This window comes from Moschus berezovskii, chromosome 7 (assembly GCF_049115385.1).
Source record: "Moschus berezovskii isolate FMDL1 chromosome 7, NW_MosBer_1.0, whole genome shotgun sequence".
Lineage (NCBI taxonomy): Eukaryota > Metazoa > Chordata > Mammalia > Artiodactyla > Moschidae > Moschus > Moschus berezovskii.
In genome coordinates, this window is record NC_142466.1 from 82,878,893 (window position 1) to 82,892,426 (window position 13,534).

Here is a 13,534-nt window from a genome sequence, read left to right on the forward strand (position 1 = left end):
CAAATGTGTAAATGGTCATGAAAAACTGTTGCAGATCAGAAGAGACTAAGGAGATATGACAACAAATTGGATCGGATCCTGGAACAGAAAAGAGACCTTAGTGGAAAAACTAGATAAGTCGAAATAAAGTCTGTATTTACTTAATAATATTGTGCCAATGTTATCTTCCTCTTGACAAATAATTACATAAGACAGTAGTCAATAAACTATAGTCTAAGATATGATTTTGCATGATGTGCCAGCTAAGAAAGGTTTTTAGCATTTTTAAAATGTTGTAACACAACAAAAACAAAGTAAGAAAGAACATTCAACAGAGACTGTGTTTAGCCTGCAGACCAGAAAAGTATTTGTCATCTGGCCCTTTCTGAAAAACCTTTGCCAATATTTAATATAAAATGCTAGGATTAAGGGAAGCTGGGTTAATGTTGTAGCTGCTGCTGCTGCTGCTGCTAAGTCACTTCAGTCGTGTCTGACTCTGTGTGACCCCATAGACGGAAGCCCACCAGGCTCCCCCGTCCCTGGGATTCTCCAGGCAAGAACACTGGAGTGGGTTGCCATTTCCTTTTCCAATGTGTGAAAGTGAAAAGTGAAAGTGAATTCGCTCAGTCATGTCCAACCCTTAGTGACCCCACGAACTGCAGCCTACCAGGCTTCTCCATCCATGGGATTTTCTAGGCAAGAGTACTGGAGTGGCTTGCCATTGCCTTCTCCGTAATGTTGTAGAGACCTCTCATTTTCCAACTTTTTTTTTCAAATCTTAAAATTATAAACCTTTTAGCTAGAACAACCAAGAAAAAGACAGAAGTCTCAAGTTATTAAAACTAGGAATGAAATGAGAAACATCACTACAAACTTAAGAGAAATTAAAAAGATTGTAAGAAAATAACCATGTACAAGTTTATGCCATCTAGCTGAATAACCTAAACAGAAGTCAACAATTCTGTCTAAAAGGCAAATTCCTAAAAAAGATACAAACTCCTGAAACTGCCTCAAGAAAGACTGAAAATCTGTAACAGTGATTGAATTAGTCAAAAAGAAGCTCCCACAGAGAAACTCAGGCCCAGATGACTTCACTGGTAAATCCTACCAAACAATGAAAGAACACCAATCACCAATTTTTCACAAACTTTTACAAAACATAGAGAAGGGAACCATCCTAATTTATTCTATAAGGCAAGTATTATCCTGATACCAAAAGCAAAGCCATCACAAGAAAAGACAACTACAGAAAAATATCCCCCCACAAAATCCTAGCAAACACTAGCATACCAGCAACACACAAAAAGGAATATATACTGTGACCAGGTTAAGTTTATCTCAAGAATGCAAGGTTGTTTAACATCTTAACATAATACATCATATTAATAGAATAACAGACAAAACACAATTATTTCAGTAGACACAGAAAAAGAATTTAATAAGATCCAGTACCCCGTCAGGCTTGAAGCTCAACATTCAGAAAACTAAGATCATCGCAACAGGTCCCATTACTTCATGGCAAATAGATGGGGAAACAGTAGCTGACTTTACTTTTGGGGGCTCCAAAGATCACTGCAGATGGTGATTGCAGCCATGAAATTAAAAGACGCTTACTCCTTGGAAGGAAAGTTATGACCAACCTAGACAGCACATTAAAAAGCAGAGACATTACTTTGCCAACAACAGTCCGTCTAGTCAAGGCTATGGTTTTCCCAGTGGTCATGTATGGATGTGACAGTTGGACTATAAAGAAAGCTGAGTGCTGAAGAATTGATGCTTTTGAACTGTGGTGTTGGAGAAGACTCTTGAGAGTCCCTTGGACTGCAAGTACATCCAATAAGTCCATCCTAAAGGAGATCAGTCCTGGGTGTTCATTGGAAGGACTGATGTTAAAGCTGAAATTCCAATACTTTGGCCATCTGCTGCGAAGAGCTGACTCATTTGAAAAGACTCTGATGCTGGGAAAGACTGAGGGCAGGAGAAGAAGGGGACAACAGAGGATGAGATGGTTGGATGGCATCACTGACTCAATGGATCCAAGTTTGGATAGGCTCTGGCAGTTGGTGATGGACAGGGAGGCCTGGCATGCTGCGGTTCATGGGGTCGCAAAGAGTCAGACATGACTGAACGACTGAACTGAACTCCTTTAGGATAAACAAACTCCAAAAAATCAGAAATAGAAGGGAACTTCCTCAACTTAATAACAACTTAACTTAAACCAACAGCTTTAACAATCTACTTACTGGTTAAAGACAACTGAAAGGTTTCCTCCTAACATCAAGAACAAAATAAGGATGTTTGTTCTGGCCATTTGTACTGGAGTGTCTAAACAGACAGTCTTTCAGCAATTAAGTGAGGAAAGTAGAATATATGCATGAACTAAATTCTTATGGCAAAAATGCCAACACACACATACAAACACACTCACTCACTCAATCTCTCTCTCTCTCAGGAAAATGACCAAACTTGAGAAAAACATAGTACAAGTATTATACAGTACAGGGCCAACAGTAATTTGGTAAATAACCATCATGAAACTGTTCATCAATGAAGAATTATCTTCCTGTAAGATTCAAAAGTTCCTATTATAAAAATTATTAAATCACAAAGTACAGCTTCTGTTTTATGGCTAGGAAGATCTCAGAGGTAGTAATCCAGTTCAACTCCATACTGCACCCCTATGTAATTTACTCATGCTTTACGCTGGGTATTACTGGCACAGACCTCCTAACCAGAGGTGTGGGGTATCCATTGTTAACAATCATGCTGCCTCCCAACTAGGGAAGAAGCTATTTGAACAGTCTAAGAAAGCAGTCATGAGAGTCCAGGCTAGTGTGGCCAAGAGAAGGAAGGGATATAAACGGAGATGCTTCTTCTATCACTTCATACTTGCAGACCGAAAAAAGTGACCGCAACAAACGCAAGTTTTGGGAGAACTCTGCCTACATTGGTCACAGAAAACCTGTGAGAATCCAATGAAAAGAGGCACACAGAATGAGAGAAATGAGAATGGGGGGCAAAGTGGAAAGCAGTCAATAGTACATAAAATCACCAGAACCCTAAAGCAGGTGTCTATACCAAGAAACGGAGAAGGCAATGGCAAGCCACTCCAGTACTCTTGCCTAGAAAATCCCATGGACGGAGGAGCCTGGTACAATTTGTTGTCATATCTCCTTAGTCTCTTCTGATCTGCAACAGTTTTTCATGACCATTTACACATTTGAAGAGTATATTGATACATTTTAAAAATAATTACTTGATTACCTATCCTCCAAAAGTGAATACTTAATATTAAAAATATTATGAACTTACGAGTTTTACCATTTAAAGGGTTTTAGTTATTCCTCGGAGAAGGCAATGGCAAGCCACTCCAGTACTCTTGCCTGGAAAACCCCATGGACGGAGGAGCCTGGTAGGCTGCAGTCCATGGGGTCGCTACGAGTCAGACATGACTGAGCGACTTCACTTTCACTTTTCACTTTCACACATTGGAGAAGGAAATGGCAACCCACTCCAGTGTTCTTGCCTGGAGAATCCCTGGTGGGCTGCCGTCTATGGGGTCACACAGAGTCGGACACGACTGAAGTGACTTAGCAGCAGCAGCAGCAGACCAAGAAAATAAAGTGAGCACAACTTTCTGAGATGAAGGTGATATTCTGTATCTTGATAGGAGACTGGGTTACACAAAATGTATACAAAAAAATATATTTAAGTGATCTGATACATTTAAATGCACCTGTATGTAAATTTCACCTAAAAAAAAAAAGAGAGAAACCTAGACAAATCTTAAGCTCTAGTTAATGACATATAAGCAAGAGTGTCCAGGGGTAAATCATATGATGTATTTGAAATGCATAAAAAAATAAGACAGCATGATGGATAGCTAGTCTAATGTGATAAAAACAAATAGAGCAAAAAGTTAATTGTGAGGGAGCTGTCCTGATGGTGCGTAGTTAGGAATCCACCTGCCAATGCAGGGAACACCGGTTTGATTCGTGGTCCGGGAAGATTCCACATGTGGCAAGGCAACTAAACCCATGCACCACAACTATGGAGCCTGCATGCCCTAGAGCCTGTGCTCTGCAACGAGAAGCCACCACAATGAGAAGCCTGCACACCACAACTAGAGCTCCCAGCTCTCTCTACTAGAGAAAGCCCATGAACACCAACGAAGACCCAGGGTTGACAAATAAATACATAAACAATTTTTTAAAGGTAGTTGTGAACTTGTGGGTGTTCGCTGTACAAGTCTTTTACGTTCTCTTTATATTTGAACATTTTCATAATAAAATATTGGTGGGGGGGTGGATTTCAGCACACCAGAAAAGAAGGCCTGGAAGAAGGCCAAAAATAAAGGACCAACGAGAAGAAGGGGGAAAAACAGATGTTAAACAGGAGCTAAAATTAAAAATATAAATGAAATCAGACAGAGAAAGCAAGTACTATTTGAGATCACTTATATATGAAATCTAATAAATAATACCAATGAATCTATATACAAAACAGAAACAAGACCCACAGACATAGAAAACAAAACTGACAGTTAAAAAGCGAAAAGGACACGGAGGCGGGATAGGAGTATGGGATTAATGGATACAAAATATAGTTAAGGTACAAGGAATTACTGCATAACACAGGGATCTGTATTCAGTATCTTTTAATAACTATAATGGTAAATAATCTGAAATATATACATATAACTGAGTCACTCTGCTGTACACTTGAAACTAACAATGTTATAAATCAACTATACTTCAATTAAAAAATAAATACACACACACACACACAATAAATGGGGGAAAACATCCAAGAAAGTGAACCACAGACCAGTTGAAGAAACTCACTCACTGTATGTTTATTAGCAGAATATGCCTAGTTCAAGACATTTCACAGAGAAAATACGGCATATAACAATTTTACAGAGTATATGATACACCAAGGACAGGGACTCTGGCTATAATATCTTTCTGAAGAGCGATGTGGGATCAATTAAAAGTAATAGGGCAGGGAGAGAAATAGCTATAATAATACCTCTAAGGGCAGCAATATTTAAACTTAAAAATTGCTAGAGAATTGTCTGTGCTTCCTAAATATACACAAGTTACAGAAACAAAGAACACTCCTCTAACTCTATTAAAATATCTTATAAAATATTAGTAAGAAAAACACTCAAGTTGACGAACTTTCACGAAAGACTATAAGCAGAAAAGTTACTGCCAACAGCATTCTGCTGCAGGCAATAGTCAAGGGCTTCTATATATTTCCTTATTTTCATTTTGATATTTTTGCATCCACACATTTCTAACCATAAAATCATTCTTCAGTACCATATGTAAGGTAAATACTAATCACTAATTTATTCAAACTCAGCTTTTTCAGGTTAAATACTATGACTGAAATATTCTTTGTATTTCTCTTCAGTGATATCATTTTATTCCTAAGAGATTATAGACCATCTAGACACAACACAGCTGATGCACTTAATAGGAGTACAGTATCGCAATATTAGCATATTGATGAAATATAAAGCATTTTAAATCAGAACCTTAAATATTCTTTTCCTTTGTTGACTACCCTAGTCAAGAGAAAATTACTTTAAATATTCAATAACCAAAGCACCAAATTATGAGTATGATAGGAAAGTTGCCAGGCTGAGCTCTAGAATGTGTCAAGAGATCTGTTCAGCTTCTGAAATCAGAGGAAAAAAGCAGAATCAAGGAGTAACTTAACAAGGTTACACACCCTCCACTACAACAAACATTAGTGACATCCACCATACAACTGTTAAGTGGAAAACTAAAAGTCTTGCCAAGAAAAACAGCATTACTAACTCTCTTCCTCTGGATCTCTCTTCCATTCACTTGGCTCATAATGAGCTAAAGCTACTTTCACAATGAACAATGTGTTCATAGTTTTTCTAGTGCAGCCAAAAGTTTTGGGTTGGATCTGCCACCGAGTAGATTTGGAAAATACAATGAAGTCAGATTTTGTTTTATAAATCACCCTTATGCCCACCACCTAAAGATAAGTATTGTTAGTTATAATTAATTACTTAGAAGATGTTTGCTTCTTGGAAGGAAAGCTATGACTAACCTAGACAACGTAAAGCAAAGATACCGCTTTGCCAACAAAGGTCTGTATATTCAAAGCTATGGTCTTTCCAGTAGTCATGTACAGATGTGAGAGTCGGACCATAAAGAAGGCTGAGAACCAAAGAATTAACAGTTTCAAACTGTGGTGCTGGAGAAGACTCTTGAGAACCCCTTGGACAGCAAGATAAAACCAGTCAATCCTAAAGGAAATCAACCCTGAATATTCATTGGAAGGACTGATGCTAAAGCTGAAGCTCCAATACTTTGGGCACTGAATGCAAACAGCTGATTAACTGGAAAAGACACTGATACTGGGAAAGATTGAAGGCAAAAGAAGAAGAGGGCAACAGAGGATGAGAAGGTTGGATGGCATCACCAATTCAATGGACATGAACTTGAGCAAACTCTGGGAGATAGTGAGGGACAAGGAAGCCTGTGTACTGCAGTCCATGGGGTCGTAAACAGTCGGGTATGACTTAGCGACTGAACAACAATTAAGAACTATTCTTTTTACTTAAATGTTTTAATAGCTGGGAGTTATAAGCAAAATACTGGGTTCTTTCAGTAACCAGGCCTTTTTCATTAAAATTTCAAATATTATTATAATCATTTCATAACATGTAGAATATACAGTAAAAGCTACCACTTCCTGAATAGAACTTAAATAATTTCTAATTCCTTCCAAGCATTCCAAGTAAATATTGTGAAATTAATAAAGGGAAAATTCACTAAAATGGAATCAGGAGACCAGAAGGGGAAACTCTCAGGCAGTACCACTAGAGGTCAATTACAGGAAAAACTAACATTGCAGGTAGGCCCCAATGGGAAAAGATGTACATTGCATCCCTACAAGAAATCAACTATTTCAGCAACTCAGTTAATGAGAAACCCTTATTACCCTGTACCTCACTTTTCTCTAATGGACTTCTGTTCAAAACAACCCCTCCCAACTTCCTCATTTTTCTCTATAAAATAAGGTTCCTCTGTTTCTGAGACTTGCCTATGGTTTCTGCAATGGCTTGCTTATTCTGAATTGCAATTCTCTACTATTCCCAAATAAGCCTATTCACACTCCATTTTATGTTTTTTAAAACTAGAGTATTTTTCTATCTCCTCACATGATACTAGATAATCAAGTGACAAAATTACCAGTTTATAAGACAAACCTATGTTCTAAATATCATATATGATACATTAAGTACAGATCATCATTTCTGTGGTACTTCTACCAAAAATGCATAAACTCCCTCTAATCATGAAAATATATCAGACAAACTAAAACTGGGAGACATTCTATAAAATAAATGGCATATATTCTTCAAATACATCAGTGTCATGAAACAGAGGAAGTTCTACATTAAAAGAGACTAAAGAGGGACTTCCCTGGTGGTCCAGTGGCTAAGACTACGTGCTCCCAATGCAGGCAGCTGGGCCTATGCCCTGGTCGGGGAACTAGATCTCACGTGCCACAACTAAGACCCACAGCAGCCAAATAAATAAATGATATTTCAAAAAAGAAAAACTAAAGAGAACTGACACCTAAATATAATGTATGATCAAGGACTTAATTAGCTAAAAAGGACATTACTGGGACAACTGGGGAAATATGAATACAATGTACAGGTTACATTCAGTTCAGTTCAGTCGCTCAGTCGTGTCCGACTCTCCGCGACCCCATGAATCACAGCACGCCAGGCCTCCCTGTCCATCACCAACTCCCGGAGTTCACTCAAACTCATGTCCACAGAGTCGGTGATGCCATCCAGCCATCTCATTCTCTGTTGTCCCCTTCTCCTCCCGCCCCCAACCTTACATTAGATGAGCTGATTTTCTGATTTTTGATCAGTTTTGTGACTACAGAAAATAAGATCCTTGTTTTTTTTAAAAAAAACAAGGGCTTCCCTGGTGGTTCGGATAGTAAAGTGTCTGCCTGCCATGCGGGAGACTCAGGTTCGATTCCTGGGTCAGGAAGATCCCCTGGAGAAGGAAATGGCAACGTTTTTTTTAATAAGGAAAGTCAGAAATCTAAGTGTCTAGGAATCCTTCTCAAAGTTCAGTGGGCAGCTTTTTTCTTGTATAAAATGAGCCACCCATAAAGGGCCAATGGAAAAACTAGCAGAGACAATACTTGGCGGTCCTCCTTCCTCCATTCTGTAGACTTTGATTCTCTGGAAATCAGAAATCTAAAGGTCTAGAAATCCTTAAAGCTCAATGGGCAGCTTTCCAAAAATTTTATTTGGGTGGGAGATGGAGACAGTTTCCATTCCCAACAACTCACTTTTTTTTTTTTTTTTTTGCCACACTGCACGTCATGCGGGATCTCAGCTCCCCAACCAGGTATCATACTCATGCCTGTTCAGTGGAAGCATGGAGTTCCAACTCCTAAACCACCCAGGAAGTCCCAGAAAAGACAGCATTTTAAAAATCTCTTGTAATTCAGATTTCTCTCTACTTCAGAGTATTGTTTTCCATATAGCTGAGATTTTCATATTACATTCCAGGGACACACCTAGATTAATAACAAAAAGGAGATGGCCTAGGTGCTAATAAGTAGCAGGAAAAAGTTCAGGATTAAATAGTTAAGGAACAACTTTCTGTACTTCCTCTTTCCTATTATAAACTATCGTTTAAAAAATTCAATATATCTTTTTCTTTTAAAAAAATTACTTTATTTTTGGTTGCACTCAGTCTTGGTTGTTGTGTGAAGGTTTTCTCTAGTTGGGGCAAGTGGGGGCTACTGTCTAGTTGTGGTGGGCAGGCTCTTCATTGTGGTGACTTCTCTTACTGTGGAGCGTCTAAGGTGTGTGGCATACTTGTGGCATACAGGGTTAGTTGCTCCATGGCACGTAGAACCTTCCCAGACAAGGGATTGAACCTGTGTTCCCTGCTTCGGCAGTGGATTCTTAACCACTGGACCACCAGCGAAATCCCTAAACTATCTTTTTAAAACCAAGTTTCAAAATCCTGGGTTTCCTACAAGGAGAACATTGAAGCATGCTGCTGTTGCTGCTAAGTTGCTTCAGTCGTGTCCGACTCTGTGCAACCCCATAGACGGCAGCCCACCAGGCTACCCCGTCCCTGGGATTCTCCAGGCAAGAACACTGGAGTGGGTTGCCATTTCCTTCTCCAATGTGTGAAAGTGAAAAGTGAAAGTGAAGTCGCTCAGTCATGTCCGACTCCTAGCAACCCCATGGACTGCAGCCAACCAGGCTCCTCTGTCCATGTGATTTTCCAGGCAAGAGTACTGGAGTGGGTTGCCATAGCCTTCTCTGACATTAAAGCATATATGCCCCTTAATTTCTGTAATTTTAAACAAAGAAAACAAGAGCCCCACAAAAACTTACCTGTACCACTTGTTTCTGTAGTTGTGTTGCCTGTGTTGCTGAAATCTGTGGTTTTTCCCGAGCACCTCTGGACCGGTCACTGCTCACCGAAGTCATCATATACAGTATATACAAAATAACGTATGCACAAAATAGAAAATCTGCAAGAAATCAGACATGGTAAGCAAAACTTCCAGATTACAAAAAACAGCAAGGATAAAATTCAGGGATATGGAAGAAATATGAGATAAAACAAAGATTCTCTAGAAAGGAAATTCTCAAGAAACTACCCACTAAGGATTTTAGATTCCCCTGGCATCTTTTAAGCCAATTTTACCAAGGCAGTCAAAATGTCTATGGTTTACGATTACAGCAATTTTTAAAATTATTTTTAATTGGGGGATAACTGATTTACAGTATTGTGTTGGTTTCTCCCATACATCAACATGAATCGGCCACAGGTATACATATGTGCCCTCCTGAAACTCCCTCCCACCTCCTATCCAATCTCACACCTCTAGGTTGTTATAAAATACTGGTTTGAGTTCCCTGAGTCATAGAGCAAATTCCTACTGGCTGTCTATTTTACATATGATAGTGTATATGTTTCCATGCTACTCTCTCCATTTATCCCATCCTCTCCTTTCTCTCCTCCCCTCCCCCACCTCTATATCGGTAAGTCTGTTCTCTATGTCTGCATCTCCACTGCTGCCCTGCAAATAGGAGCACCACTATCACCTTTCTAGATTCCATATATACGCATTAACATACATGTATGTTTTTCTTTCTGACTTACTTCACTCTACGTAATAGGCTCCAGGTTCATCTCATTAGACAAATTCTTAGAAAAGTATAATCTTTCAAAACTGAACCAGGAAGAAATAAAAACTATGAATAAACCAATCACAAGCATGGAAATCAAAACTAATCAAAAATCTTCCAACAAACAAAAGCCCAGGGCCAATGGCTTCACAGGCGAATTCTATCAAAAGTTTAGAGAACAGCTAACACCTATCCTGCTCAAATTCTTCCAGAAAATTGCAGGAGGAAAACTCCCAAACTCATTCTATGAAGCCACCATCACTCTGATACTAAAACCCAGACAAAGATGCCACAAAAAAGAAAATTACAGGCCAATATCACTGATGAACATAGATTCAAAAATCCTCAACAAAATTCTAGCAAACAGAATACAACACATTAAAAAGGTCATACATCATGATCAAGTGGGCTTTATCCCAAGGATGCAAGGATTCTTCAACATAACAAATCAATGTGATACACCACATTAACAAATTGAAAGATAAAAGCAATATGATCATCTCAATAGATTCAGAAAAAGCTTTTTACAAAATTCAACACTTGTTTAAGATAAAAACTCCCTAGAAAGTAGACGCAGAAGGAACATACCTCAACATAGTAAAGGCCATACACAACAAACCCATGGCAAACACTACTCTCAATGGCGATTATAGCAATTCTAAACAAAAATATAAAATATCTCAATTTTAACCAGCAATTAGTTTACCACTATACAGTTGGCCCTCTGCATCCACAGAGTCAACCAACCACAAATATAAAATATTAGAAAAACATTTTTTTCAGGAAGTTCCAAAAAGCAAAACTTCAAGTTTGCCACACTATAGCATTTACATTGTACTAGGTATTACAAGTAATCCAGAGATGACTGAAAGTATACAGCAGGATGCGTGTACGTTATATTGAAGAAATATTATTTGCCTTTTTTTTTTCTTTTGGCATGGGGGAATCTTAGTTCCCTGACCAGGGATCAAACCCATGTCCTCTGCAGTAAAAGCATACAGTCAACCACTAGACCACCAGAGAAGTCCCAATTATGCGATTTCTATAAGGGAGATAAGCATCCACAAAATTCTGGTATATGAGGGAGGTCCTAGAACCAATCCTGTGCAAGATCCCAAGGGACAAGTGTATATAGTTAACTACTATTAATATATGTAGTTTTAGCTGCCTCTTTCCATTTGCAGTTGGTAGCTGAACCCAAAGGCAATATTATGTCCAGTGGAGACTTTACTGCCAATAATCTAATTCAAAATGTGATGTCTAGAAGCAACCTATACCTTAAGGCAAAAACAACTTATAAATAACAAATCTTCCAATGAGACAAAAACAACTGTAATTTTCCTTTATTTACTCAACACTTACTCAATAGCAACTAAATGCCAGGCACATAATTCAATATGCCATCAAAACACAATTACAACAACAAAACACCATTTCACACTGAATAGCATGGCTACAATGATAAAAAAAAAAATTTAAATAGAATGTAAGTTTTAGAGAAGATGCAGAAAAACTGGAATCCTGAATACCACTGGTAAGAATATAAAATGGTGCAGCCGCTATGGAAAACAGTATCGTGTTCCTATAAAGTAGAACTACCATCCCATTCAATAATTCCACTTCTGGGTATAAACCAAAGAAATTAAAAGCAGGGTCTCAAAGAGATGTTTGTACACCCGTGTTCACAGCTAAAAACAGCTAACAACAGCTCAGAAGTGGAAGCAATCCAGGTTTCTGTCTACAGAAAAGGTTAAGCACACAAGGAGTATAAACATAAAATGGAATATTATTCAGCCTTAAAAAGGGAGGAATTTCTGACACATGCAACAAACATGAATGAACCCTGAGGACATTATGCTAAGCAAAATTAGCCAGCCAGAAAAGGACAAAAATCCTAAGACTCTACTTATATGAGTTACTTGGAGTAGTCCAAATCACAGGCAAAGTTGAATAATAGTTACCAGAGGTTGGGAGCTTGGGGAAATGGGAAGTTATTGTTTAAAGGGTATGGAATTTTCGTTGAGGAAGAAATGTAAAATGTTCTGAAGATGGATGGTCACAATACCATGTGAATGTACTTAACATAAAGTGTACAAAAAGTACACTTAAAAAATGGTTAAAATGGTAAATTCTGTATACTTTACCCCAATTTAAAAACAGTGCAACAATGCCTTAAGGGCATAATTTCCAATCTAGAATCCTATACTCAGCAAAGATTCCAATCAATGTGAAGACAGAAACAGGTTGTGGACCTCATATTTAGGAAGCTCCTAGAACAAACAAAACCTCTAAAACAGCATACCAAGAAAAGGCCATTTGCAACTGACACCATGAATTACCTACCAAAATCCCTTTACAACATATTTTTTCTCTCGCAGTCCTCTTGCTAAGAGGGTGAAAAGCTAAATATTCAATTTCTCAGCCTCCCTTATAGTTCAGGATAGCCACAGGCCACTTTTCTCAAAAATAATCTGAAAAGTCACAGCACCTTTATTCACAGTCCCCCCGAACTGGAAATATGCCAAATATGCTTCAAAGAGTGAGTATATGTAGCATATCCATACAGCTGTTAATTAGCAATAAAAAGGAACCAACTGTTGAACATGAATGAATCTCAAATACATTATACTAAATGAAAGCAGCCAGATTTAAAAAGCTGCATACTTTATAATTCCATTTTTATGACATTTTAAAAAAGACAAAATTAGAGAAAGTAGATCAGTGACTGTCAAAAACTAAGATAATAAGGAGGATAGTAAGGAGGTCTAACACAGGAGACAGGAGAGGTGGCTCCCTCAGATGACAGTGAAAAATTATCAAGATGACATCTTGACTACAGGAGGCCTATAGAGCAATCAAATCTAATCAGAGCAGCAAAACAGAGGGATACCAAAAAGATGCCTCCAAGAAAATGTTTTTGACCATCTTAAGAAGTGAATTTATATATATGATAAAGTATAATCAGTGGTGGGTACACAGAAACATAAACAACAGTGAGGGGAAAAAAAACAATTACTGTTCCCCATAAAAGGTAATATGGCTCAACTGTAATGTTTTTATAGTGACAGCAACTTATTTAAATTTATTACATGCTGAACAACAAGCTAAATGTTTTATTTACTCACTGTAATCCTCAACACTCTATAGAATTTGGCATAATCACCATTTTAAGAATCAGAAATAAAACTTGAAAAGGTTCTACAGACCAATGAGATGCAACACAGTGAGCCCCAATTGCTTATTTCCTAGGGTACAGACCCTACAAATCAAACCAGTGAGTAACTCTTGCCTTCATATCCTATACTAGCAAAACAGCAG

The 13,534-nt window shown here is 38.1% G+C and overlaps 1 protein-coding gene across 7 annotated transcripts in view; it reads right to left on the reverse strand.

The window, feature by feature from the left end:
* Positions 1-13,534, reverse strand: part of UBAP2 (ubiquitin associated protein 2) — a 130,874-nt gene that overhangs the window by 83,644 nt on the left and 33,696 nt on the right. For 6 of the 7 annotated variants that reach the window (XM_055427297.2, XM_055427296.2, XM_055427299.2 and 3 more), the window contains one exon: positions 9,416-9,555. The exons of the other annotated variant lie outside the window; for it this stretch is intronic. In XM_055427297.2, coding sequence (XP_055283272.2) covers positions 9,416-9,514 — 99 coding nt within the window. In that variant the 5' untranslated portion in view covers positions 9,515-9,555. The remainder of the gene's footprint in view (positions 1-9,415; positions 9,556-13,534) is intronic. 7 annotated transcript variants of the gene reach the window in all.